Source organism: Podarcis muralis, chromosome 2 (assembly GCF_964188315.1).
Source record: "Podarcis muralis chromosome 2, rPodMur119.hap1.1, whole genome shotgun sequence".
NCBI lineage: Eukaryota > Metazoa > Chordata > Lepidosauria > Squamata > Lacertidae > Podarcis > Podarcis muralis.
In genome coordinates, this window is record NC_135656.1 from 737,740 (window position 1) to 764,665 (window position 26,926).

A 26,926-nucleotide genomic window follows, 5' to 3' on the forward strand; every position below is an offset into this window, starting at 1 on the left:
TGACTTTCTCTAATATAGGCAGTTTTGTGCACATTTTTCTCAACTATATGTATTTTTGTGCTGGGCTGGAGAACTGTGCTGCTAATTACTGAAAAGTGTGAATTTTGAAGCATGGCTCTGTTCCAGTACCTGCATTTTTTCACAGTGTGTGAATTAGGTATCTTCTTCTTTAAATGCAAACTGAATCAATTTCCCTTCCCATCTCTATGGTTTGGTTGAAGTGTTTGTGCATGTGGGTGTGGGTTTATGGTGACCAAAACAATTTTCAAATGGCCCCCCAAAATGTCAGTGACCCCTGCCTGGAGTAGTTAGGGCATCCCATGACTGCCCATGGTTCTGTTGCATCTGCTCTGCTCTCTATTTTCCATTGTTCTTTGTACTATCGAAAGCAGCCTGTAGGCTCTCCAGATGCTATGGTAGATCTGTGGCTGAGGGAGGAAGGCTCTTCTCCTGGGAGACCAGCATTTTTTACAAGATTGTGATGATCAATTAATTATTTTCTATCTCGCTCTTCCAAAGGAGCCCAGGACAGCAAACGATGACACAATAAAACAATACAATTAAAATAAAAGGAAGGTATATTTGAAAACAAGAGCTTTTACCTTCTGCTGGAAGTGGTTCGCTCATTTCTCTGAAAAACGTTTGCAGTCGCATGTAAAGGGGGGGTGTTTCTAAATCTTCTCCTCCCTTCTTCTTACAGCTTTCCAGTCCTGTGCTCCCGTACGAGCTGTATGATGATTTCATGGCTCTCTCCAGGAGCGTGCAGAGAATGGAATACAAAACAGGGGCTGATGCCAAGACCTTGGCAGATCCCATCAAGAGTACAAAGGATTTACTGCGCAAACTGCTACCAACAAATTATAACACATTACGGCACCTCATTGCTCACCTCTACAGGTAACAGGGAGACCAGCAGTGACTCCTGAGCTCTTTTCTTGTAGGAATAAGGGCCGCTTTGGATGCTCTTTGCAAAGCTCTAAAGTGGGGTATAAATATCCTTAAGAGTTAAGTATCCAGTTTCAATACAGATCCATTGGTCCACACCTCTGTTTGCCCTGCCACTTTCCCCTGGGAAAACCTGCTGTTTCCTTCTGAAATGGACCAAATGGCAACTGGGTTTTCTGCAGATTGCCATTTCTTCCAATTCAGCAATAAAGAGTGTTTTGCAGGGGAAAGCTGCAGGGCAAACACAAAGCCACTCATACCTAGAAAGCCCAGGGCCCTATGAAGCAGTGTGCGCCCACCCACCCCAGGTCTCATTGGGGCTCCCTACGCCACTGCCTGTGTTTATCTGCATGATACTTGGGTGTCCTGCTCAGGCTACCAGTAGAACATATAAAACCAGGGGCAAAGCTAGACTTTATTTCACGCAAGTCAGACCCAGTTTGACACCCCATGTGCATTTATGTTCACACACACGTAGACTGGGAGCCTCAATGGCGCCCCTCTGGAGGCTTCACCCAGGGCAAAAAACCTAGCTAGCCCCCACCCCCGAAGCTATAGTGCTGTATGAAATTTATGTTTTCCATCCCCAGATGCTTTTAAAATTCAAAAATTGAGAATAGCTTCCACAAGCCACAAAAACCTGTTTGCATCTTCCTTAAGGGCAGAGCTGCGCATTGATGCAAACATATGTCACACAACCTTAGTGGCATCTTCTTCTAGGGAAATGGTGGTCAACCTGAATCCAGTGATCCTTGAAGTTCCTCAGAAGCTTCCCCGGGGTTGCTCTATAAGAAGATCAGTCATGGAATAGGATTCAGACCACTTAGTCCATTCACATGAGACCCAGTCAGCCCCAAACCTCATACAAAAACCTCTCCATCTTGCTAAAGTTCTGCAACTAATGATTTGGGAATTCTTATGCAGGGAGATTCACAGCTCAGTTGCCGAACCATGGGCATAGCCAAGGGGGGCTCAACAACTTTGACTGCCCCCACAACAAAAATCCTGGCTAGGCTCATGTGCAGAACGCATGTTTTCAATCCCCAGCATCTCTAGTTCAAACAATTGGGGAGCAGATGATGGAAAAGATCTCTGCCTGGAGCCCTGGAGAGCTGCTGCCAGTCAAAGTAGACAATATTAGGCTAGATGGACAAATAATCTGACTTTGTATAAGGAAGATTCCTGTGTTTCTACAAAACAGAAGATTGTAAAGAGAAGAGGGTAACTCCAGAGTAAATCCTTGCAAGGTGAGGGGAACCTCAGGTGATAGGTTAGCACAACTACTTTTGCACCAATAGTATAAAGCTATAATGGTTATTCATGTTTTATGTAGGGTCTAGGCTCTTCCCTCAAGGTAGCACTCCTGAAGGGGTATTGTATTTTTCCAGTACTCAAGCAGCAATATTATACTGCTGGGAAAATAAAAAAATTCCTTCCAGTAGCACCTTAAAGACCAACTAAGTTAGTTCTTGGTATGAGCTTTCGTGTGCATGCACACTTCTTCAGATACACTTCTTCAGATTTCACTGCTGGGAAAATGTGATCCCTTCTCTGACGTTATCATCATTGCTGTACCATGTGGAATGCAGTTGCCTAAGTGTCACAGCCCCTATTGAATGGCACCAGTGATGAAGGACCCATCCCATGCATGCCAACCATGGAGATCCTTTTCAGAATGAAGTGGAGAAGCCCTGAATCCACAAAGTCACAACATGAAAATGACTACCTACCTTACTGAAAATGTAGCCTAAGCACCTCAGTGTCTCCCATTTCTGGAAAATGTTTAGGTTCAGACCTTTGATGATTCATTCTCTCTCCTCCCCCCTCAAGAGTGGCTGAGAGATATGAGGATAACAAGATGTCTCCCAACAACCTGGGGATCATATTTGGGCCCACACTAATCCACCCTCCCTTGAGCAATGAAGTTTCCATGTCGTGCCTCGTGGACTCAGGGTACCAGTCCCAGCTGATTGAGTTTCTCATCCTCAACTACGAAAGGATTTTTGGGATGGATGACCTGCCTCCATCTGTGCTTTGTGAACGTGAAAACTCTTTGAAAGAAGCAATTACCAATGAAGCTCTTTCAAGCAGCGAAAGAGATGTTGATGCACCTTCTGAGGTAGGAGTGGGGGCGGTATTCCCAAGCACATGCTTCCCTTCATTTCCCTACCACATTGCCTCTACAGATATACTTCCATGGGCACCCCTCAAAATGGTGGTGCTAAGAATAGGGGAAGTACCGTATTTTTCTGTGTATAAGATGTTCCCATGTAGAAGACGACCCCTATTTTTTTGAACCCAAAATTAAGAAATCGATATTTTAGGGTTGCCATATCTCTAGAAGTGAAAATCTGGATGATTGGTGGCAGCAGAAGGTTGTTGAGCTTTTTTTGGCCAAGTGGGCAAAGTGTAACCCCCAGTCCCCCCGCCAAACACACAATCCAACCCAGACATTTGCTAGAAAATTTAAAGATCCTCCCGGCAATCAGCCTGTGATGGCTGGCAGAACTGGTTCTGGCAGCTTTTTCATGGCAGCCGCAGGAAGGTAAGTAGTGTTTCTGAAAACTCCTGTGCATTCACCATCTCTGTATAAGGTAAAGGTACACCTGCCCGTACGGGCCAGTCGTGTCCGACTCTAGGGTTGTGCGCCCATCTCACTTAAGAGGCCGGGGGCCAGCGCTGTCCAGAGACACTTCCGGGTCACGTGGCCAGCGTGACGAAGCTGCTCTGGCGAGCCAGCACCAGCGCAGCACACGGAAACGCCGTTTACCTTCCCGCTATAAAGCGGTACCTATTTATCTACTTGCACTTAGGGGTGCTTTCGAACTGCTAGGTGGGCAGGAGCTGGGACTGAAAGACGGGAGCTCACCCCACCGCGGGGATTCGAACCGCCAACCATGCGATCGGCAAGTCCTAGGCACTGAGGTTTTACCCACAGCACCACCCGCGTCCCCCATCTCTGTATAAGCCAAACCCCAATTTATTACTTTAAAAATTAGCCAAAAACATTGTCTTATACATGGAAAAATACAGTAATTGCAAAAACACAGGATGCCAGATTCAATATAGAAATCATCATGTATAAAAGGAGTATTTGACATTGGTGGGACAACATGACTGTATCCAGGTCAGGAGAAAAATGATCATACCATGTTGTTGTCCTGTAGCTGCTAAGGTCAGGACAGTGGTGAAAATAGCCAGGTTATAGTACAAATGCCTTCCCTACATGTGGCCACATATTCCGTCCTTGGTATCCAGTCGCTGTTGGTGGGCTGAGATGCTGCTGCTCTCCCAGCTTCCTGGAGGGAGGCAGCTGAGGCCCAGGGAGCTCAGCACTGTGCAGGCACAGAAGGGCAAGAGCAATGGACTGGCTCCACTGTATTGCCCAGGGCCAAGCTCCTTCCATAAGTGCATGCGGCATACGGTGCTTGGAAGCTGGGAGAGCCAGGGCACCTCACTGACAGCTACCATTGGTTTCTATAGCTAAAGGATCTCAGGTGATTTTTATTTTACTTTTTTTTTTGAGACATATCAAGCTGTTACTAGTCAAGGTTGATGGTACTAGGTAATGTGGACCATTTCTGAATTTACTATAAGAGCTGAGCTGTGGAAGAATCACATGATGGTTTTGTTTTGGACTGAACCCCTTTTTGCTACAGGTAAAGGAATTGCATGTTTGAGTCACATATGCATGACCTTTTGCACATGAAAACCTAACATGTCAAGGGAAAAATTAGCCTAGAACTCTTCTCCTAAGCTTTATATATGCAAGCAGTGTTTTATGGGAGAAAATTCAAAATCATAGAATCATAGAATCATAGAGTTGGAAGAGACCACAAGGGCCATCGAGTCCAACCCCCTGCCAAGCAGGAAACACCATCAGAGCACTCCTGACATATGGTTGTCAAGCCTCTGCTTAAAGACCTCCAAAGAAGGAGACTCCACCACACTCCTTGGCAGCAAATTCCACTGTCGAACAGCTCTTACTGTCAGGAAGTTCTTCCTGATGTTTAGGTGGAATCTTCTTTCTTGTAGTTTGGATCCATTGCTCCGTGTCCGCTTCTCTGGAGCAGCAGAAAACAACCTTTCTCCCTCCTCTATGTGACATCCTTTTATATATTTGAACATGGCTATCATATCACCCCTTAACCTCCTCTTCTCCAGGCTAAACATGCCCAGCTCCCTTAGCCGTTCCTCATAAGGCATCGTTTCCAGGCCTTTGACCATTTTGGTTGCCCTCCTCTGGACACGTTCCAGTTTGTCAGTGTCCTTCTTGAACTGTGGTGCCCAGAACTGGACACAGTACTCCAGGTGAGGTCTGACCAGAGCAGAATACAGTGGCACTATTACTTCCCTTGATCTAGATGCTATACTCCTATTGATGCAGCCCAGAATTGCATTGGCTTTTTTAGCTGCCGCGTCACACTGTTGGCTCATGTCAAGTTTGTGGTCAAAATGCAGTCCCTGATCTGTAGTTTGGCGCAGTACAATCCATGTGCTTCTGCTCAGCACATACCTTGGTTCTAAGACTACTGCCAATATGAGTAACAGGCCTTATGATTACTGGGCATACAAGGATCCCTCATTTCTCATATTCTGTTGCCTCCATCTTTTCTTCTGAGCTTGTCAGTCTGCATGTGGTTGACCTCTGTGGTGCAAACTGCGATGGAGACACCAATGTTCTACATTTTACAAGGATCTCAATTTTAAAAAATAAATTGCCAAGCAGTGTATGGGGGTGGGGGGAGCGAAATTTTGCCAACATTTCAACTTTATCAGAATAGATCCATTTTTTGACATTTCAAAAGCACATGGTACGACAAATGGCAGTGACCAGTATCAAATTCTGAAAACAAAATGTGAGCATTGGATGTTTCAACAGGGAACATTCTGAAACAAAAATATTTATAAAATAATGAAAATACTCCCCCACACACATTTTTTAAAAAAATGTGGCACTTGAATTTAAAACTTTTAAATGAAATTCTGTAATTAAATGATTATATACATACACAGTAATGGGATTCTTTCCCTCTGACTCTGATTCTAACTTTTTGAAAGTCCTTTAGCAAGTTTGCTTTTCTTGCAGCAGCCACACCTTCATACAGGTGTGGCTATATGGGGAGCACAATACACAGATTCACAAACATGGCTTTTCCTTCCAACAGAAGTCCTCCTCTAAGCCGTATCTGGATGAAGACAATAGCACTGCTGTGGATCCTGCCAGGCAGAAGCAGTGTATGGAGCAAACCCACTTTCCTGAAAGTGGGGAAACTATAGGTAAAGTTCTTTCCTAGATCCTGATCAGGCATTTAAAGAATATTGGTTCCTATTTTGGGGAGAGAATATAGTATTCTTCAGGTTCAACAGTGCCCCACTCTTCCTCCAAACCATTAAGATCCACAATGTCTCCCTCATAACTTCCAGACACCCTGTCTCTCTAGATAATGTTTCTATATCAAAATTTCGAGAAGCCACTGCATTCTAAATTTTGCCTGCTCTAGTATTAGAATGGCCAAACCCAAATGATATATCTCGATATAATAAGAAAGGTATGACCCCCCATAGGAGGATTTGTATTGCCACATCACTCCTGGTTTGGCGTGAAGTCATGGTGCTGTGGGGGTGCAAAAGTGAAGGCAGGTTGCGCAACAGCAGAGGTCATGGCATAGGAGTAGGAAGGGAGAGACAGTGAGAGGGGGGAAGTGGTTAAAGAAATGGCAGACATTTGAGTAAAGCAGAGATAGAGAGAACTGAAAGAAAAATGGTGATTTTAAACCACAGCAGAGGTTTGACTAAAGGACCTTCATTGTCAAAACATTGTATGAAAGTACTATGGAGTATTTTAGAGCATTGCATATTTTATATCTCTCACATGAGGCAGCTAAGGAATTGGAAAGGGAGAAGTTTGAGTACTGGAGATACAGGGAGATACACCAAAAGCAGGGGGAAGGGACTGTTCTAAACAATGACAGAAGTTTTGAGTAAAGGGAGATAAAGAGACACTGAGAGGAAAATTGCAGTTTTAAACAATGGCAGAGAAATGAGTGAAACAGGGCTGTAAAGTCACACAGAGAGGGAAAAAGTGGTTGTTTTAAACAATGGCAGAGGTTTCAATAAAGCAGGGATGGAGGAACACTGGTGATTTTAAATAATGGCAGAGGTTTGAATAGAGCAGGCAGAAGTGACACTGCGGGGGGGGGATGGCAGTTTAAAACAAGGTTTGAGTACAGCAAGAAGGAAGTTTAGAAAGGCTCTGTTGTGTTAGCTTCTGTGTTGCATCCATCTCTGCTATTTTTCCATCATAAAACTAGGTTTTATTCTGTTTTTTTAAAAAACAACTCCTTGTCCCATCATCCCTGCTTTATTTAAATCTCTGCCATGGATCAAAACCACCATTTTCCTCCCAGTGTCTCTCCACCTCAACTCCAGTGCTTGGGGAAGCCCAACAAAGGAAGTGATCAAAGAGGAGCTTTCCTCGTCATTAACTTTTAATAAGCATTGCTTTGGGACATCTTTCTTTTTTAAAAAAATTATTTTTATTGAATTTCACTTAAATAACCAAAAGAAAAAACAAATCAACAATTTCAAAAGAAATATCCATGCATAACACAAAAATAGCATCAGTTTCCATTACAATTCTTTGTCTTTTTCCTTAAATCTTTATATCTTTATATCTTTAAATCTTTCCTCTACATGCCTATTGACCTCCTTCCCTCCCGATTTCGGGCTTCTTAATAAAACTTCTTTCTTTTTTCTGCAGCTTTAATTGTTAATGGTTTGCGCATCGTAAGATTTATATCAAACCTTCTGTAGTTTTTAAGTTCCTATAGTTTCTTTCAATGTATACCATAAATTTATTCCAGTCACTAATAAACTTTTTGGTTTTTTTGGTTTCTATTTTTTTGCGTCATTTTTGCTAGTTCAACATATTCAAATAATTTTGTTTGCCAATCTCTGATAGTTGGAGTGTTTGGGCTTTTCCAATTTTGTGCTATTAATATTCTAGTCGCTACTGTTGCGTATTGGAATAGTGTCTTATCTTCTTTTTTAATTTCATCCCCAATTATTCCTAGTAAGAAGGCTTCTGGTCTTTTAGGGAAAGTGTATTTAAATATTTTTTTTAACTCATTATAAACAAGTTCCCAGAACTTCTTCATTTCTTCGCAGGTCCACCACATATGGTAGAAATTGCCTTCTTTGATTTTACACTTCCAGCAAGCCTTATTTCCTGTTTTGTACATTTTCCCTAGTTTTGCCGGTGTGATGTACCACCTATACATCATTTTTTCCAAATTTTCTCTAAGCGTAACGCATGCCGTGAATTTCATTCCACTGCTCCATAATTTCAACCACTTATCATATTCTATATTGTGTCCCAAGTCCATTGCCCATTTTGTCATGACCTCCTTTATTTCTTCATCTTTAGTGTCCCATTCTAAAAATATGTTATACATTTTAGATAATAACTTGGTTTTACCGTCAATTATTTCTATCTGAAATTTAGATTTTTTTCTCATTTATCCCTACTTTTTTATCTTCCTTCCATACTGCATTTATTTGATGAAATTGCAGCCAGCCTGTTAATTTATCTTTCAACTCCTCATATGTTCTCAATTTCCAGCCGCTTTCTGATCTTATCAGTAGGTCTTCATAAGTCAGTCTTTCTCCTTCCATGTTTGCTTTTTTGGTTGTAAGGATGTCAATTGGTGATAGCCACCAGGGTGTTTTCCATTCCAAAAGTTTTTTATTTTTCTCCCAAACTTCATGTAGTGGCCCTCTGATAATATGGTTTGAAAAACCTTTATGTACCTTTTCTTTATTTAGCCACAAATAGGCATGCCAACCGAATCTGTTGTTGAAGCCTTCTAGGTCTAGCAGGTCAGTGTTTTCCAAATTAATCCAATCTTTGATCCAGCAAAGGCAGGAGGCTTCGAAATATAATTTCAGGTTTGGCACCGAGAATCCCCCTCTTTCTTTCCGATCTGTGAGTAATTTGAATCTAATTCTCGGTCTTTTCCCTTGCCATATAAATTTCGAAAAAGTTTTTTGCCAATCTTTAAACATTGTGGAACCTTTAATCACTGGAATGTTTTGGAATAAAAATAACATTTTTGGGAGTATGTTCATTTTTATTGCCGCCATCCTTCCCGACCACAAAAGTTTTACTCTGTTCCACGTATCTAGATCTTTTTTAATTTCCTTCCATGTTGTAAAATAATTGTCCTGAATTAAGTTTATGTTTTTTGTAGTTAGCCAAATTCCCAAATATTTTATTTTTTTAACCACCTTGATTCCATTCTGTATCTCTAATTTTTCTCTTTCATCTTTTCCCAAATTTTCATCTTTTCCCTGGTTTCATCTTCTTTATCACACCCTGGATCTCTTCTGCTTCTATGGGTTTATTTAATTGAGTTCTTTCTTCCTCTGTTATAGTTTTCCCGCTGTAGTCTTCTAAATATTTTTCTATTCGGGTTATCTCTTCATCTTCCTTTTTATACAATTTCTCATAAAATTTGAGGAAAATTTTCAAATTTGAGGAAGTTTTCCTTTATTTCTTTTGGGTCTTCTATCAATTGCTCCTCTATTTTTATCTTATTTATCACATTTTGTTTTTGCCTTCTTCGCAATTGCCAAGCTAATAATTTACCTGTTTTGTTAGCTGATTCGAAGTTGACTTAATTTTCCATTCAACTTCTTGACTTGTTAGCATTGAATACTGTGTTTGTAATATTTTTATTATTTGTATGTTTTGTTCGTCTTTCGGATTTGTTGTTAATTTTTTCTCACATTCTCTTAACTGACTGAGGATTTCCTCTTTCTTTTGTTCTCTTACTTTCCTCTTATAACTGTTTTGCTGGATGAGAAAACCTCTTAGGAACGCCTTGCTGGCATCCCAGACTACATCTATGTTTGTTTCTTTATTAAGATTCAAACTGAAATAGTCTTTTAAGGTGACTTTGGCCTTTTCAATAATTTCTTCACTCTCCAGTAGATATTCATTCATTCTCCACCTGAACCCGCCCTGTGATACACCTTTTATTTCAAAAACTATCGAATTATGATCAGAGAGAGTTCTAGGTTGGATTTCACATTTCAGAGTTCTTAATGTTAGTTCTCTTGAGACCCAAATTTGATCAATTCTGCCCCAACTCTTATGTGGTTCTGAAAAGAAGGTGAATTGCTTCTCTATTGGGTGTTTGTATCTCCAGATGTCTATTAAATCTAAATTTTCCTCCAGGTTATTAAAGGATCTTGGCAGTTTCCCTTGGTTACGTTTTTTCTTTTCTGATTTTTTGATTTTACTTGTTTAGACCTCATTTTTATTCTAAAAGCATTTTCCATCGTATATGCAACCTCTTCTGCTTTCAATTCCAACCATTTCGCTAGTTCTTTAGTCATTTTTTCTTTAATGTTCTCATTTGCTTCTTCTCCTACTCCTCTAAACTTTAGGTTTAGCTGTTTCTGTTTCATTTCAATCATCGCTAAATTATCCAGAACTTGATCTTGATTTCTATTCAGTTTCATCTTTTCATCTATTTCATCTTTTATCCTATCTGTCTCCTTCCTTTGTTCTTTCATTTCTTTTTGTATTTTTTTGTTTGTTTCTTCCATAGTCTTTGATCGAATTGTTAAGTCTTTAATTTTACTAGACAGTTCGCCTACTACTCCCTCTATTTTCTTGTCTCTCAACTCATGCATCTCTCCTAGCTTTTTCTCCATATGTATTTCACTCTGTTTGAATTCCTCCTTTATTTTTAGCCATAAGATATCTAAATCCTTAGATTTGGGACATCTTTCAAGTTAAGATATGTTGCTTCCTGGGATGATACATTCAATAGGTGGTCTGCTTCCCTAATTCTCCATAATGTCTCTTCTCCTCACTCAGAGTTGAACAGCAGTGATGGCACCAAACAGAATGATGCTATACTTGACCCTGAAGCTGCCAATGTCAGCCCACAGACCAGGGGGCGCTTCAGCCGGATGCCTGTGAAGCACCCTCGCACTGTCACCCCCATAGTGTCCAGTCTGCCCCTGCTGGCTGCTACCATGGCTGGCTCAGAGGCAGGAAGCCGTCTCCTGGAGCAAGGTACAAACAGCCGCAGCAACTCACCAGACACTCGAGGGCAGCGCAAGCACTTTGAGATCACTCCGGAGACTGCCAGGATTGTCTCCAAGTTCCAGACTCAGAATGGGAGCCAAGACTGCTGTCCTGCAGTGCTGGAAAACCCACTGGAGGGAGAGCCTGTGGATGCATTGGGAGGAAGCAGGACTGAATCTTGAGCCTTAAATGTTTTTGTTTTAATTTTTTAGGAAGCAAACCAGACAAAGGGCTTGAATTCTAGTTCCAGGAACAATTTGGAATAACTAGACCCTAACTTTGCAAAAGCAGGAAAAACTGCTGTTCACCTAAGAGTACACTTGAGAACTGGGGAAGAAACAGCCCTGGGTGTATCTCACAGAAACCTAGGAGGGATGATGCCCCCTCCAGATTTAACTGTTGCATTTCTTGCTTTGCAATGGAGGCGAGGAGCCAGTGTGGAGCTGCTGGGTTGCTGTAAGCTACAAAGCCATTGGTGCAGTCTCTCGAAATGGGGCTGATGCTGAAGGGCGACTTCCAGGGGGCAGCCAGGAGCATTTGGTGGGAAGAAGAGTCAAGGGCAGAGCCTAAGGCATAGCAGGATGTTGCTTGAGGTCCCAGGGGAGTCGTTTGTCAGCATGGGGTGGCTGTTTTTCCAGGGGTCGTGTTGGGGATAAAACACATTTGGGGTGTTTGGGGGCAGGGCATGACTGTTCAAGTAAAATCCAGGGTGGTTCAGGGGTGGTTTTTCCACCTGGGCTGGGTATGGTTTGAAAAGGTGATGACATTACGCTGAGACTACATGATGGGGGGGCTCAACCAGACCAGACTGCCACATGCAGGGCTATATTCGGCAGGTTTAAAGATACCAAAATATTGAGAAAGGTGAGTTCCGTGACCTATATAAATTTTGCAAATTAAGCAAAGTTTCATAACTTCTCTTACTTTGCATACTTCTATTATTTTTATTTCTTACTTTTGTGCATTATTTATTCTACTGCTGCTGTTCATACCGAGGGGGCAGTGGAGCCCCACTGCCTGAGCTTTGGAAATCTTGTAACAGCTACCTCTCTTGCTTCTGAGCTTTCAGGGGGTATTGCCCAAAAAATCCAAACCCATCTTTGCAGTCTTCAGAGCTACAAACTGTTTTTGTTCTGGTTTTTGTGTGTGTGTGTGTGTGTGTGTGTGTGGTTTTTTTTTTGGTTTTTTTTACAAAAGAGAACAGATTCTCAGGAAGCAATGCTTTGCAGTTTCATTTTCTGTGCCTTTTCTTCTTCTGTGCCTGCCTAGAATTGCAGAGTTTGGGGCAAAGGTAAGTTGTAATGCTATAAGTGAGGAGGGAAGCGTGACTGGCAGAGGACACATGGAGGCAGGACAGCTACTGTCCTTGGGAGGCTGCCTGCTGCAGAGGTGGGTGGAGAAGGTGCTGCTAGGATGTTTCAACATCAGCCTGATCGCGCTCATCTATATTTAGGTTCTCTGTGCAGCTTTGGCTGCTTCATAGATTATGGAATTCCTTTGTTCAGTTCTTTGCAGGAAGTTGCATTTACTGCATGTTTCTGCCATCCATGGAGTAGGAGACAACAAGGCGACTGCGACTCCTCCCACCATTTCTTCCCCAGTTCTGTCCTCCATGCTTAGGGCTCAGACACACTTACCTTTAGCTCCTCTCTTTCCAGGCACAAGTCCATGCTTAAAAGCTCCATGTCCCAGCATGGTGGTTCTCTCTCTCTCTCTCCCCTCCCAGCTTTGCCTGCAAAAACCCGCTCTTTCACGCTCAGTTGAAGCAAACATCAAGTCAGGTTTTCTGTGGATTTCCATTTGCTCTGGTTGAACTTTAAAGAGTGGGTTTTGGTGGGCAGAGCTCCAGACCAAAAAGAAAAAAGACCACTCGGGCATAGAGCTTTAAAGTGTGGACAATGCCTGGAAAGAGCAAAGGAGTGTAGTAAGGGAGTGTAGTAAGCCCCCCTCCTTGCCTGCTTTGAGTTCTCTCACCACAGCAGGTGAAGAAGAAGAAGAGGAAGAGTTTGGATTTGATATCCCGCCTTTCACTCCCCTTCAGGAGTCTCAAAGCGGCTAACATTCTCCTTTCCCTTCCTCCCCCACAACAAACACGCTGTGAGGTGAGTGGGGCTGAGAGACTTCAAAGAAGTGTGACTGGCCCAAGGTCACCCAGCAGCTGCATGTGGAGGAGCGGAGACGCGAACCCGGTTCCCCAGATTATGAGACTACCGCTCTTAACCACTACACCACACTGGCTCTCTGCGTGACCTCTGTGGATGGCAGAAGTGGGCAGTGAAGGAGTGGGCAGATCCATGTCTGCCTTGTCTGTCCCCCAGGTCAAAAGGTAAAGTAAAGGTTCAAGCCTTGGTTGCACGCTGGCAAGCTACTTCATGTGAAGGGGAACCTGCTACCAGTTGGGACTTCCAGCCCTGAAGTACATGCCTTTGTATGCGCCTGCTGGCTACATGCCATTTCTGACACAGAATGTAATGCTAGCAGAATGGGAAATTTGCCACAAGTGAAGCAATTGCCAGAGAGCACCTGAGGCGACTCCCGGCTGGATGCTAGGTTCCTCGGTCAGAGCAGAGAAGAAACAAGAAGAGACAACCAGGTGTAATGCACTGCAAAGCGGGCTATTAAGCCTTTGGTCAGTGTATTGGTCAACCAAAGTTGGAGAAAGTGTGCATGTTTTTTTTATAACTTTACATTGAGGAGAAAAAATTAAGTCTTCTTCTTTCCCAAACATCCAAGTCCCATGGGGTCAGTGTCACAGATGCATCACACCTCCAGGCGGAGAAGCTACATTCTGGAGTTTGGGCTAGAAACAGGTTTTTCCTGTGACCCATTAAGGCAACAATGCAGCGCCCAGAGGTCCCCATTATGCAGAAGCCCCTGGATAAGAGGGGTAATCCTTAAACAGTTGCCAGAGCCCTTAAAGGTGGGGTTTCCCCTGGAGAGTCTGCCTGCCTGACTTTAGGGATTATGGGTGGCAGTAGGATTCCCACGATGCAAGGCGTAGCACACTTGGTCTACAGTTTAGGAACAAAATCATACCTTTACAAGCGATTTTACACAAGGTTACAGGAAGAAAAATAATTTTTCGAAGAGAGATGCGACATTTTCTTAGCTGAGCAGTTCCTAGTGAAAGCTCTGGTTTCGAGAGCTCGCTCCTTTGTCGCTCTTAGTCTTGCAGAATGTTCCATAGCTGCAGTACCAGGAAGCCAGCCACTAGGGGCGCTGTGGAGCAAGGATGTTGAAGTGGGACAGCTGATTCCTTTCAATCTTGCCCGTAGGCGACGAGATGAAAAGGGGGCAGGCAGATGCCTTTATTTGAAACCGGTGGCAATGAACGAAAGAAAGGGGGGGCAGGGAGAGGAAAAGAGACGGGACAGATCTTTCTCAAGGCGTAATCGTGTAGCTGCAGGTGGTGGTAACTGGGAATAGAAACGGGGCACTGGATTCTGGTAACAGGAGGCAGGAGAAGAAAGGAGGTGGCTTGTGAGTACCACAAAGTGGTACCACCACAAAGTGGCAGGAAGCAACCTTGGGCTGAAGTCATGCCGGTCTCAAGGCAGATCTCAAAACAGCCATTCCCCACACACACACACGGTCCTGCATCTTCAGTCTAAATCCACATGCAGTCAGGGTGCAATGGTGCCACAGCCAGCTACACATCTACGCATAGCTAGCATTACACATATTTATCAATTAATGCAAACATCATTTTCTTCTCAGGAGATCACTTGTAGACGACTAAGATGGTCTTCCATGAACACGGTTTTAACAGTGAGTCCATAAGTGACTGTGGAGGCCAGTTCTGGATCCACACGTCCTTCCACAGTGGAGACACAGGTTTCCAGGTGGGAGTTGATCAGGATGAGGGTTTGCCAAGAGTGCCTTCCTCTTAACACATTTCTCCCTTTTGCCCTGAGTTCACGCTTCTTCAAAGCCCATGACACCTTCGGTAAAGGCTCACAGGCCAGCGTTGCCCAGTTATCAGTGCTTATGTTACATTCTTTTAGATGTGCCTTGAGAGCATCTTTAAACCTCTTTTGTTGTCCATCGGTATTTTGCTTTCCATTCTTGGGTTCAGAATAGAGTAGTTGCTTTGGAAGACGATAGTGAGGCATCCAAACAACATGACCAGTCCAATGAAGTTGATGTTGAAGAATCATTGCTTCAACACTGCTGATCTTAGTTCGCCTGTCTTTCCAAGTGATGTGTAAAAAATTTTGGAGACACCATTGATGAAATCTTTCAAGGAGTCAGAGATGGCATTTATAAGTGGTCCATGTTTGACAAGCATACAGTAAGCTTGGTAGTACGATAGCTTTGGTTTCCCTGCAAATGTCCCACTACTCAAATGCTCTGCACTTCAATCAGGAGATAGCTGCGCTCACAGAGCTCAGGCGATGCTGGATTTCAGCATCAATGTCAGTCCTTGTGGAAGGATAACTGCCCAGGTAGGAGAAGTGATTGACACTTTCCAAAGTTACACCATTGAGTTGGATCTGTGGTGCTGCGGAAGGGTTGTTTTGTGCTTGTTGGTGCAGCACTTTGGTTTTTTGGATTTTGAGCAACAGGCCAAGCTTTTTGTAAGCTTCTGCGAAGATATTTAGGATGGTTTGGAGGTCATCCTCTGAGTGTGCACACACAACGTTGTCATCAGCATATTGAAGCTCTCCGATGGAAGTTACAGTAACTTTACTCTTTGCTTTCAGCCTACTCAGATTAAAGAACTTTCCATCTGTTTGATATATGATTTCTACCCTGGTGGGAGGTTTCGCTTCGACAATGTGTAGGATCATGGCAATGAAGGGCGATAACACATCCCTGTTTAATGCCCAATTCCACTGTGAATGGTTCACTTTGAGAGCAAGTGTTATCCGCAATAGTTGCTGTCATATTATCATGGAGGAGCCAAAGGGTGTTCACAAATATATCTGGGTAGTCGATTTCCAGAAGAACAGTCCATAGGGCATTACGATTTACAGTGTCAAAGGCCTTAGTAAGGTCAATAAACGCCATATACAGGGGTTGGTTTTGCTAGCTGCATTTTTCTTGAAGCTGTCGAGCAGTGAAAATCATGCCTACTGCCCCCTAGAACAGGCATCCCCAACCTTTGGCCCTCCAGATTTTTGGACTACCAATCACCACTGGTCCTGTTAGCTAGGAATCATGGGAGTTGTAGGCCAAAACATCTGGAGGGGCGCAGGTTGGGGATGCCTGTCCTAGAAGGTCTAAAACCATTTTGGGATTTAGGAAAGGTCGCCCCAGATATTGTTAAGAGACAGTTTGCTAAGATCCTTGCAAGAGGTTTGCAGGCTGCAGCTAATAAAGAGATGTCTCAATAATTTCTGCAGTTCTATCACCTTTTTTTAAAAAAGATTGATAACTCTGGCATCCATAAAGTCTGCCGGGATCTCCTCTCCCAGATTTCTTTGATGAGCTTGTGAAGTGGTTGTGTAAATTTAATCCGGCCCACTTTGAAAACTTTGGCAGGTATCCCATCAGGTCCACTGGCTTTGTTGTTTTTCATTTCGTTAATAGCTGCACATAGCTCTCCCAGATTTGGAGATATTGCAGGGCCATCTATCATTTGTTTTTGCGGGATTTGTGAGAGGACCTCAGCAGCTACAGGGGAGTTGTGATTAAGGAGATGATGATGATTGATTGAATTTATATACCACCCTATACCCGGAGGTCTCAGGGCAGTTCACAGAATAAAATCTAAATATAAAACCACAAAATACATAATCAAAATAAAAACAACAACCCAATAACCCTCCCCCCAAAAATGAACTTCCCTGGGGAGAGCATTTCACAGATGGGGAGCCACTGCAGAGAAGGCCCATTCTCGTGTCACCACCCTCCGGACCTCTTGAGGAGGAGGCACATGACAAAAGGCCTCAGAAGATGATCTCAGCGTCCAGGGAGGTTCATATGGGGAGAGGCGATCCTTGAGGTATTGTGGTCCTGAGCCATTTGAGGCTTCATGGGTCAAAACCAGCACTTTGAATTGGGCCCGGAAACTAATCAGTAGCCAGTGCAGTCAGACCAGGATCGGTGTGATATGCTCAAACCATCTTGCTCCAGTGAGCAACCTGGCCACTGAATTCTGCACTAACTGGAGTTTCCGAACCATCTTCAGAGACAGCCCTACGTAGAACCACTGCAGTAAATCTAACCTTGAGGTTACCAGAGCATAGACAACAGTCAGGGCCGTTTTTACCTGGGAGTGCGGGGCACCCAGGCGCCAAATTCTGGGGGGTGCCAGGCGCCCGCCGCTGAAGCCACCTAAGCTCTTAACTATCTACCTATTATGAAATAATAATTTTGATCAAGCTAGAAAAAATACATACTGTATATACCTAGGTATTACCAAAATGTATACCTACTGTTTCACTAAAGGACTTTCGACTTTGTGCACTCTTTTACCAAAGACGTGCTGCTCCAGTGGTGGTGCTTGTCATTCACAATGGTGGTGCTTGTCAGACTCAACGACGGCGCTCACAACTAAATTTGGGGGCACTGGGAGGATCTTTGCACCCTGGTGGTGTATATGCTAAAGACTTGCCTGACAACAGTAGTTAGGCTATCCCTGTCCAGATAGGGGTGTAGCTGGGCCACCAGCCAAAGCTGAAGGAAGGCACTCTGGGCCACTTAGGCTGGTATGGTATGCTGGTAATGTTCTTTCCAGTGCAATGCCATCGCTTCTTCATCTTTTAGAAGTGTGGTACTGTCTGTTGAGCGTAGTGATACTGTGAATGTGCTGAAACAAATGGTCTTATTATCTCACATTTCCTGAAGGATATAGCAGGCTAGAAATGTAAATCAACAAGTAGTAAATATTGGGGCATTGGTTGCTCCCCTCAATGTCTTGGCCAAGATAGCATGGATTTCCTTCAACTTTGAACAAACTTTGTTACGTTGACCACCACACATTTACCACCGGAGGGAGGGCTGTAGACTTAAAAATTATTTCTTGAACTGGAGCTGCCCCAGACTCACAAGAACTCTAAAGTCAGAGGGTGGGGTGTGTACATATATTTTCCATTCTGTCAGGGTGTCTCCCAGGCCATCTCCATGTTTCACACTTAACTGGCTTCACGTTGGATCAAGATAATGTTACAAATTCCTTCCTAGCAGTTACCGTATTTTTTGCACCATAACACTCACTTTTTTCCTCCTAGAAAGTAAGGGGAAATGTCTGTGCGTGTTATGGAGGGAATGCCTACGGGTGGCATGCCTACGGATTTTCCTCCTCTAAAAACTATGTGCGTGTTATGGTCGGGTGCGTGTTATAGAGCGAAAAATACGGTATATATAATATTAAAAGGGGGGAAGTAGAAGAGTCCTGTGATTGCTTAGACTCCCAATCTCTTAAATTCTCTGCTAAACCTGTATGTAATGTTAATACCTGAATTTATCATGGTTAACCCTGGTTGAGCGTCAGCCACCAACAGGGCAAAGGACACCGTTGCCTTGAGTGCCAGTTCAGGGGTGGGGAGAGGAGAGCAGCTGTTTGGGCCTCTCCAACCAACCTTAAGACAAAACTTAAGACTGTTTGACTGGCAGTTCCTACTGATGTGCAGCCCAGGGTTAAAGGCACCAGAAGGGAAGGGCATGGATCAGGATCATATGAGGTCCTCCTGGTATGTTTCTTAGACACTTAAAGGAAAGACATGGAGAAGCAACTTTATCTTCGGGGAATGCCCTTTCTTCTTCCCCTGCCCATTTGTATAGTCAGTTCAGCAAGGAAGTGCCTGTATCATTTCTCCTCGGTGGTCAATTGCAGCTTGAGGTGAGGTGCCTTGAGGAATTGGTGCCAGAGAAAGGCTAAATCCTGCTTTGCGCCAGGGTGGGTCCTAAATCCAAACTGGGCTGTTTTTTGTACAAGAAAAACATGTTCACCTCACACATCATGCTTTGTTTGGGCTTATGTGCCTGCACTCCCTGATTAAGAAAGTTAGATTAATGTACAGGGTTTGCTTTTTCGTTTTAACTCCGTTATTTCAAGGCTGTAAACTCTTCCATACTGGGGCACACATACTTGTGAAGCATTCTTCCCCCACTCACCTGACACTCCTGAAAGTAAAACTATGGCCTACCTTAGAGGAGAGGCATGGTGAAGTTACCCTCACAACTTTTGGGCAAATTAAAGCTGCTGGGTGAGGAGTTAGGCCTCTCGGGAAGTAGTCCTATAGGAGCTTAACTGAGGGCTCCTCTGGGAACATGTGGCAATCCAGGGTGTTTTCTCTAACTGTTAAAGAGCAGTTTTCCCTGAGGGAAAGTGTGTGTGTGTGTGTGTGTGTGTGTGTGTGTGTGTGAGAGAGAGAGAGAGAGAGAGAGAGAGAGAGAGAGAGAGAGAGAGAGGAAGTGTTGGATAAGCACTTAAATGAATTATTGCTTTGCAAGAGTCGTAACATAACTTTGCTTGATTTTATAACAAACTTCTAGTTGTTCAATGTGTGCCCACCCACCCCTTCCTTTCAGAGGGAAATGTTCTCATTTTGCACTGGTCATTCCCCCATCTCTCTGATTGGGTGATGGAATCATAGAATCATAGAATCATAGAGTTGGAAGAGACCACAAGGGCCATCGAGTCCGACTCCCTGCCAAGCAGGAAACACCATCAGAGCACTCCTGACATATGGTTGTCAAGCCTCTGCTTAAAGACCTCCAAAGAAGGAGACTCCACCACACTCCTTGGCAGCAAATTCCACTGTCGAACAGCTCTTACTGTCAGGAAGTTCTTCCTAATGTTTAGGTGGAATCTTCTTTCTTGTAGTTTGGATCCATTGCTCCGTGTCCGCTTCTCTGGAGCAGCAGAAAACAACCTTTCTCCCTCCTCTATATGACATCCTTTTATATATTTGAACATGGCTATCATATGACCCCTTAACCTCCTCTTCTCCAGGCTAAACATGCCCAGCTCCCTTAGCCGTTCCTCATAAGGCGTCGTTTCCAGGCCTTTGACCATTTTGGTTGCCCTCCTCTGGACAAGTTCCAGTTTGTCAGTGTCCTTCTTGAACTGTGGTGCCCAGAACTGGACACAGTACTCCAGGTGAGGTCTGACCAGAGCAGAATACAGTGGCACTATTACTTCCCTTGATCTAGATGCTATACTCCTATTGATGCAGCCCAGAATTGCATTGGCTTTTTTAGCTGCCACGTCACACTGTTGGCTCATGTCAAGTTTGTGGTCAACCAAGACTCCTAGATCCTTTTCACATGTACTGTGAAAAGTACACAGTACAAGCCAGGTGTCCCCCATCTTGTATTTGTGCCTCTCATTTTTTTTGCCCAAGTGCAATACTTTACATTTCTCCCTGATAAAGTTCATCTTGTTTGTTTTGGCCCAGTTCTCTAATCTGTCAAGGTCGTTTTGAAGTGTGATCCTGTCCTCTGGGGTGTTAGCCACCCCTCCCAGTTTGGTGTCATCTGCAAATTTGATCAGGATGCCCTTGAGTCCATCATCCAAGTCGTTGATAAAGATGTTGAATAAGACCGGGCCCAAGACAGAACCCTGTGGCACCCCACTAGTCACTCTTCTCCAGGATGAAGAGGAACCATTGATGAGCACCCTTTGGGTTCGGTCAGTCATGGAGGTGTTAAGTTTTTGGCCACAGTGCGCCCATGTGGAAGTAGGCGCCTTTTAATATTTGGATTCGTGTTTGGGGCAGTCTGCCTCCTCCCAATCTTGCTGTGTGTTTCTAGGGAGCCAGGTCAAATAAATATCCATTCTGAGTTTTTCCTGAATCAAAGTTGGCTGTGAGGAAAAAAATGTCATCTGGTTTCTTCCCCTGCTGTAGCAGTGTGGAAAATGCCAATTTTAACTGTATTTTTAAAAGACTGCAGTCACTGCACAACTTAAAAGATACAGAAGCCAGGGACAATGCGGCCACAGCCGACCCCCGACCCCCGATATTTGGGTACTCTTCACTTGCTTGGAGGCACAGCATCCTCAGGTCCCTCTTTAAAGTATCAGATGGGGTTTGCTTCCCAAAGAAAGAAGCTGTAGCCCCAGAGGCAGAGGTGGGGAGCCTTTGGTCAGGCAACAGATGGAGGACCACAGATTTCCCCATTCCTGCAATACAGGAGCCATAAGCAGTATAAATAAAATACAATTATAAATAAAATTTTATTATTATTATTATTAGAGAAGAGGGCTCCTGTACCTTTAATAATGGTGCATACGAAGGGAGCATTTATTTACACTTTGGTGGGGAAAGCAGCATCTCAAACTCCTCTGAGCAAACATCATGCTCTGGGTCTGTGGCTTGTGGGGGGGGGGCAGGCAAGTCAGCAAGTTCTTGGTTTTGTGCAAAGAATGGCTCTAGCTGGCAGTAGTAGCTGCTGCAGCTGGGTTATTTGGAGCAACCGGGAGGTTTTGGTACTTCTTGACATTTGAGGTGGAACAGAAGATCCAGGATCAATGCTGCATGAATCATCACAATATGGATTTCCACAAAACTTGAAAGTCAGATTAAAAAGAAGAACTTGGTCAGAGACCACATACCAATCCTGCATCACTCAGCTCTAGCCTTTTCAAGAATGACTGTGGAGACAGAGTTTGTGAGAGGGCAAAGGGACCAGCATTGAATCAGGAAGTGTGGGGTGAAGTGGAACAAAATCAATGGCAACACAACAGAAAATAATGTATCGGGAGCATTATGATGGAATGGAAGCACCCAAAGTCCATCTGGATTACGCGCCATGTACAACAAATTGGGCATTTCCAAGACCAGGGGAGGGGAATACTGCAGTTTGCACACAGATTCTTCCTCCTCCTCTCCACCTTTGATATATCAGCCTTGGGGAAGATAATCCTCAGTCCTTTTATGACTATATCCAAACAAATGCTTCTGGCAACAAGCCCTTTGCCATTGTTCAAGGTTCAGGGCTAAACAGCTCACTGCAAGCAGCCTTCAGTTTGTTTGTTTCCTTTGCAGCTGGCTTGTGCGGCAAGGAATTCAGAGCCATTTGGTGCAGTCAGGAGAATCGAGGGGCAAAGCCACCCAGGAAGCAAAGTGAGGCGGCTGCCTCAGGCAGCAGGATCCGCAGGGGCAGCAGATCCAGCCTCCAAGGAATGCAGCGCTTGCTCCTGCTCCTGCCGCCTTCCTTGGAGACTGGAGACTGGGAAATGCAATTTACTCCTCACAGAACTACAGTTCCTGGCATTCCTAACAAACTTTGCTTCCCAGCATTCTTGGATGGATGGTGTGGATGTAACTGCATCCATTAAGCCCGTGTTGGACAGCTCAAATGAGGGAGCCCATGATCCATGGCTTTGTGTGGAGACTCAGCAGTCACCTTGAGGTGAAGTGTGGTGTTTGTGAAATTGTAACATGCGGGACAGTTCTTTTCAATTGAGAGTTCATTTTCTCTGGCTCCATTTGCTATTGTCAATGAAAACAAAAATTAGGTGGATACAGCCCTCCCCAAACAGGCTCCCTTCGACCCACATAGCTTCAAACCACTCAGGCCATGGCTGAGATCCAGTGGGGTGGAGGCTTCCCATTTTGTTGGGAGGGAGAAAAGAAACAATAAGAGGCACCAGACTCCACATGCCTGTTCGCTTTTGCAAGAATTATGTCTGCAAAAGCCGCCTTTCCCTCCCCCTCTCTATCAGCTTTAGAGTCGGACGCCTGCAGAGCCCTAAAAAGTCATTTAGCGTGCCTTTCTGCTTAATGTCTGTAAAAGAAAAACAACAGGCCGTGTGTGGCATCCGGTGGCCAGAGGGCTAAAGCATAAATACGTCTCCCTCCCTCCCAAAATGCATGATGGGACACTGAGATGCTCGCTTGGCTCGGCTCAGCTGCGGACGCCACTCACGGCCTTCAAAGTTGTCTCCTGCAGAACAGCCCTCCAGGCAAATCTGCAGCGCTGGCCCCCATGGTGGAAAGAGCCAGGCCCCTCCTTTGCTTAGGCCCAAAGCATGTCTGCGGGTAACGCAAGGCGAAGAAGCCCCTGCAAATCCATGTAAAAGAGCAAAGGGGGTGTTAGAAGCGTAAGCGACTTTCGTATCTACTGAGGCCTATGAATAAATCATATTCCAGCCACAATCCAGCCTGGAGCCCCAGGCAACTCCACTGATCCCTCACAACCTGGCTTGGTTATAAAGGGTTCAAGTCAAGTTTTCCCTTTGCTTCAGCCACAGCCAGACTCTGGCTTGGCTTGTTTTGGTTCCTCCTCTTTCTCCCTTCTCACATGCTCTGTAGTTGTTTGCCATCTCCCTCATCTGCCTGCCTCCATCCTTGTTCCAGCCTTCCTTTGAAGGACTCCTCAGCTGACTTGACTCTGCCCCCGGAGGACCGCTCTGACTGTGCTCAAGGGCTTCACTTCAATTCTGGTCCCATCAGTCTTGCTGCAACTCAAACTTTATCTCTTTGGGTTTTCAGCTACAGGTAGGAACTCAGCACTGAAACTCTTAATGTGCGGTTCATCTGACCCTTGTGCCACAGAAACACACTGAATGCTTGCTGGTCTCTCATACATCTGAATGATGCCATTCATAATAATTCATTTTATTTTGTAGTATCCTTGTAAGTATCCTTGATTAAAAGACTTTCTTTTCTCTGCCCAATAGAAGCCAATCTAAACACACACACAAGATCATTCAGCTCTTGTGAGAAGGATTTCATTCTGCTTTCAAATCGTCTTTTGCATTTTTATTTCTGAAATGGATTTTTGCCTTCCAGCAGCCCTGCGTCTCCCTGTGACAAACAGCCACTCTCCTTTGCTCGGCAGCAAGAAACAAGTCAACGGCATTCATTAATCTGACACGTACGGAGAAAGGTAAATTTGTTCTGAAAGTGTTGTCTGTGAAGCCAGTGCATCTCCAGGGCCCTTGTTGCTAACGATCTGAAACCTGCTGCCTAAGCAAAGCCAGAATTGCAGCTTTGCAAGTTCTTTTTTTAAAATAAATGATAGAGCAAGGAGCGACCACAAACAGCTGGTTGAAAAGGACGTCTAACTTGATCCTCTCCAAATCTGCTCTTCAGCACACTCTCAACTTGTTTTCGCTGAAGCAAACAACAGCCAAGGGCGTTTTCTAAATCTGTGGCAGAATGACAGGCGATGGCTTCTGCAGAAACCCATCAACTCATGGGATCTGACAATCCTGTTCCTGGGAGTGCCAGGCCTTAGTGTCAGCTCTGGCTCCATATTAGAGTTTGCCAGGCTCATTCTCCTGGAAGGAAAGGTGCCAGATTTGTAAGTGGAGCTGTTGCCAAATCTGTGGAAATGACTGTGGGATTTTGGAACCCCCACCTGCATGCAGCAGCTTTCCTAGCAGAGCATTCCATAAGTAGTTTAAAAAAAAAAAGGTAAATGATCCCTGGACACATAAGTCCAGTCAAAGGCCACTATGGGGTGTGGTGCTCATCTTGCTAAACGGTGTTTCCGTGCGTTTCCCATAAGTAGTATTGCCCATCTCTCTGCTGCCATCACCCCAAAAGGGCTCCAGTAAGAGGTGGACTTTGGTAATATGGTGCCCTGAGCAAGGCAAAATTTTTGGCCCCCAAACTATTTCTTATTTTCACAATCATTCCTTTTTGGGACAGTTGCTTTTTATGGACCTTCTCAGTAGACATCTGTAAAAATATAGCTGCTAACAACAACAACAACTTTTGCACCATCCTCAGTCTTTTAGGTCAGATGCAGCTGCTGCCTCTGAATGCAGACTCCAGGTGTCCCAGTATCTAAAGGAATGCCTCACATGGTACCTGTCTGCCCAAGATCCCAGAGGAAAAGCCTATCTCATTGCCAAGCCTACCCGGACCCCAAGATCATCTTCTGAGGCCCTTCTTTGTGTGCCTCCCATTGGAGGAATGCTCTCCCCAGGGAGGTTTGCCTGGAGCCTTCACTGTACACCTTTAGGTATCAGGCGAAAACATTCCCCTTCCATCAGGTCTTGGGCTGATTAACATCTTAAAACACTTTTAGATGTGGTTGTGGGGGGGATATTGGTTTGTACAGTTTTGTTATTCTTGTTTTATGCATTTTGTTTTTTTATATTGTATTTTTATATGCTGAGCCGCCCTGAGATCTACAGATGAAGCGCGATACACACACACACACACACACACACACACACACACACACACCAACCAAGCCTTGGTTGGTGTTTGGGGAGGCCCTGTGTCCTCCTCACAGTCCTCTCTCGGAAGGGGTTTCAGAGGACAGCTCTCTCTTTGGAAATATCCTCTGTTTGAAAGGCTACGTGCTCCACATTAAAGATAAAGAAGCAAACACCTGGACAGCACAACACAAGAAGACAGCACCTGGATCAGGCACATATGGGTGAAATTTTTTCCCTGTTAATTATTTCCCAATTTGCAATTAGCATATACACATTTCAGACAAATCTGTGACCTCTTTTCTGACGAAGTATTTCTTCTTCTGTTTGTTGATGCCACCCAACTGAACTGCCTTGTGGCTGAATGTCCTCAGGGTCTTCACTGCCTCCAGACTGGGACCTGCAGAAAAGGACAACTAAAATGATCAAACCCTTCCTTTTGTTAAGTGAATAGTTCTGCAAGGCCTGTGAAGTACTATCCCCTTTTGTAATGGAAGCTAGGGCAACATCTTGCCCCAGAAACCAAACAGCTGGAAATCATGCGCAGCCAGAGGAGATCCCGAGGTAGGTGGGGTGTACACACTCTGTGTGTGTGTGTGTGTGTGTGTGTGTGTGTGTGTGTGTGTGTGCGTGTGCATGTGTGTGTAAGAGAACACTAGACTGTCAGTCCTGCAGCTAAGTCTGAAAGGGAAACAAAGGCCTGACTCTAAGAGCATTTTACATCAAATTTGCATCTGCTAATTTATATGGCTTAATGCACACTTTGAAGTAATGTGTATCATCTAAACAGAAATAACATGCATCCCATCACGCTGGGGAAGACTGTGTTCCAGGTGACCTGCTCAATCTGACATGCGGGTTCTCTTTATGGGCAGCTTCAAGGCTCTCCCTTCTTATCTTTTATCTTTAAAGCAGACTTGGACCCAGCAACCCTTCAAGGAGAGGACTGTGCTCTGCAGTGTGGGCCACAGAACAGGGTAGTACCTGCCCACATTCCTTGCAGGGAACGGCTGGCAGCTTCTCCTGGGTCCTGTCCTGGGGTTCATACATTATGTTTTCAGCTGAACCTTGGCTGTTTCAGCAGCATTGCTCTCTTGGGCTGGGCCTCTCCTCCTCTCCACCCCCCACCCGGCCTCCACACTGCTTTTGATTTCCACAAAAGTGTGGACAAGCAGTCAATTTAATAACTAACTAATTCCATTAGACATTCTGCAGCAAAACAGAAAGAAAAAAGAAAAAAGAAACCATCACAATACTTACAGTACTTAAAGATTAATACATCTACAAAGCCCTGAGCTCTAGGATATCTTAGGGACTACTAGATCTCTTCTATCCCAGCCTAACCACTGAGATCATCTCTAGGAGCCTCAGTGGTTGTTGAGACTCTATTGACAAACTGAAACCTTCAATGTCATCAGCCCAGTCCTATGAAATCCTCTTCCCAGAGAGATTTGGCAGGTGCCTTGTACATTAACCTTTACATGTTTGCCATAAAACCTTTCTATCGTCAGACTCTTGCAGACAATTAAGAAAAACATTTTCAATAGTTATTAGCTGCTGCTCTGTAATTTTAAAATGTAGGGTGTGTATTTTTACTGTTATAAAATGATTTTTAAATGACATTGTGATGTACAAGTATTTTTTTTAATAAATAAAGGCATTTATTTGTCATAGCATAACCAAACAAATCCAGGAAAAGTTTCTGTCCCTTGCCCTAAAGGAGCCACAAGACTCAGAACATGACTGCTTGAATCATCGGATAAGGTCAGTGTGCCAGACAAGGACTTAGGTTCAAATCCTCATTTAGCTCTAGA

The 26,926-nt window shown here is 44.3% G+C and overlaps 1 protein-coding gene and 1 long non-coding RNA gene across 2 annotated transcripts in view; both read left to right on the forward strand.

Moving 5' to 3' along the window:
* GMIP (GEM interacting protein) overlaps positions 1-11,965 on the forward strand; it is an 80,954-nt gene extending 68,989 nt beyond the window's left edge. Inside the window, exons 18-21 of the mRNA XM_028721151.2 lie at positions 701-897; positions 2,776-3,064; positions 6,114-6,225; positions 10,835-11,965. Coding sequence (XP_028576984.2) covers positions 701-897; positions 2,776-3,064; positions 6,114-6,225; positions 10,835-11,229 — 993 coding nt within the window. The 3' untranslated portion in view covers positions 11,230-11,965. The remainder of the gene's footprint in view (positions 1-700; positions 898-2,775; positions 3,065-6,113; positions 6,226-10,834) is intronic.
* An 8,054-nt stretch (positions 11,966-20,019) lies between these two features.
* On the forward strand, positions 20,020-26,926 carry LOC144326854 (uncharacterized). The gene is made up of 3 exons (XR_013391728.1): positions 20,020-23,439; positions 23,734-25,676; positions 26,787-26,926. It is a non-coding gene; the product is annotated as an uncharacterized LOC144326854 (long non-coding RNA).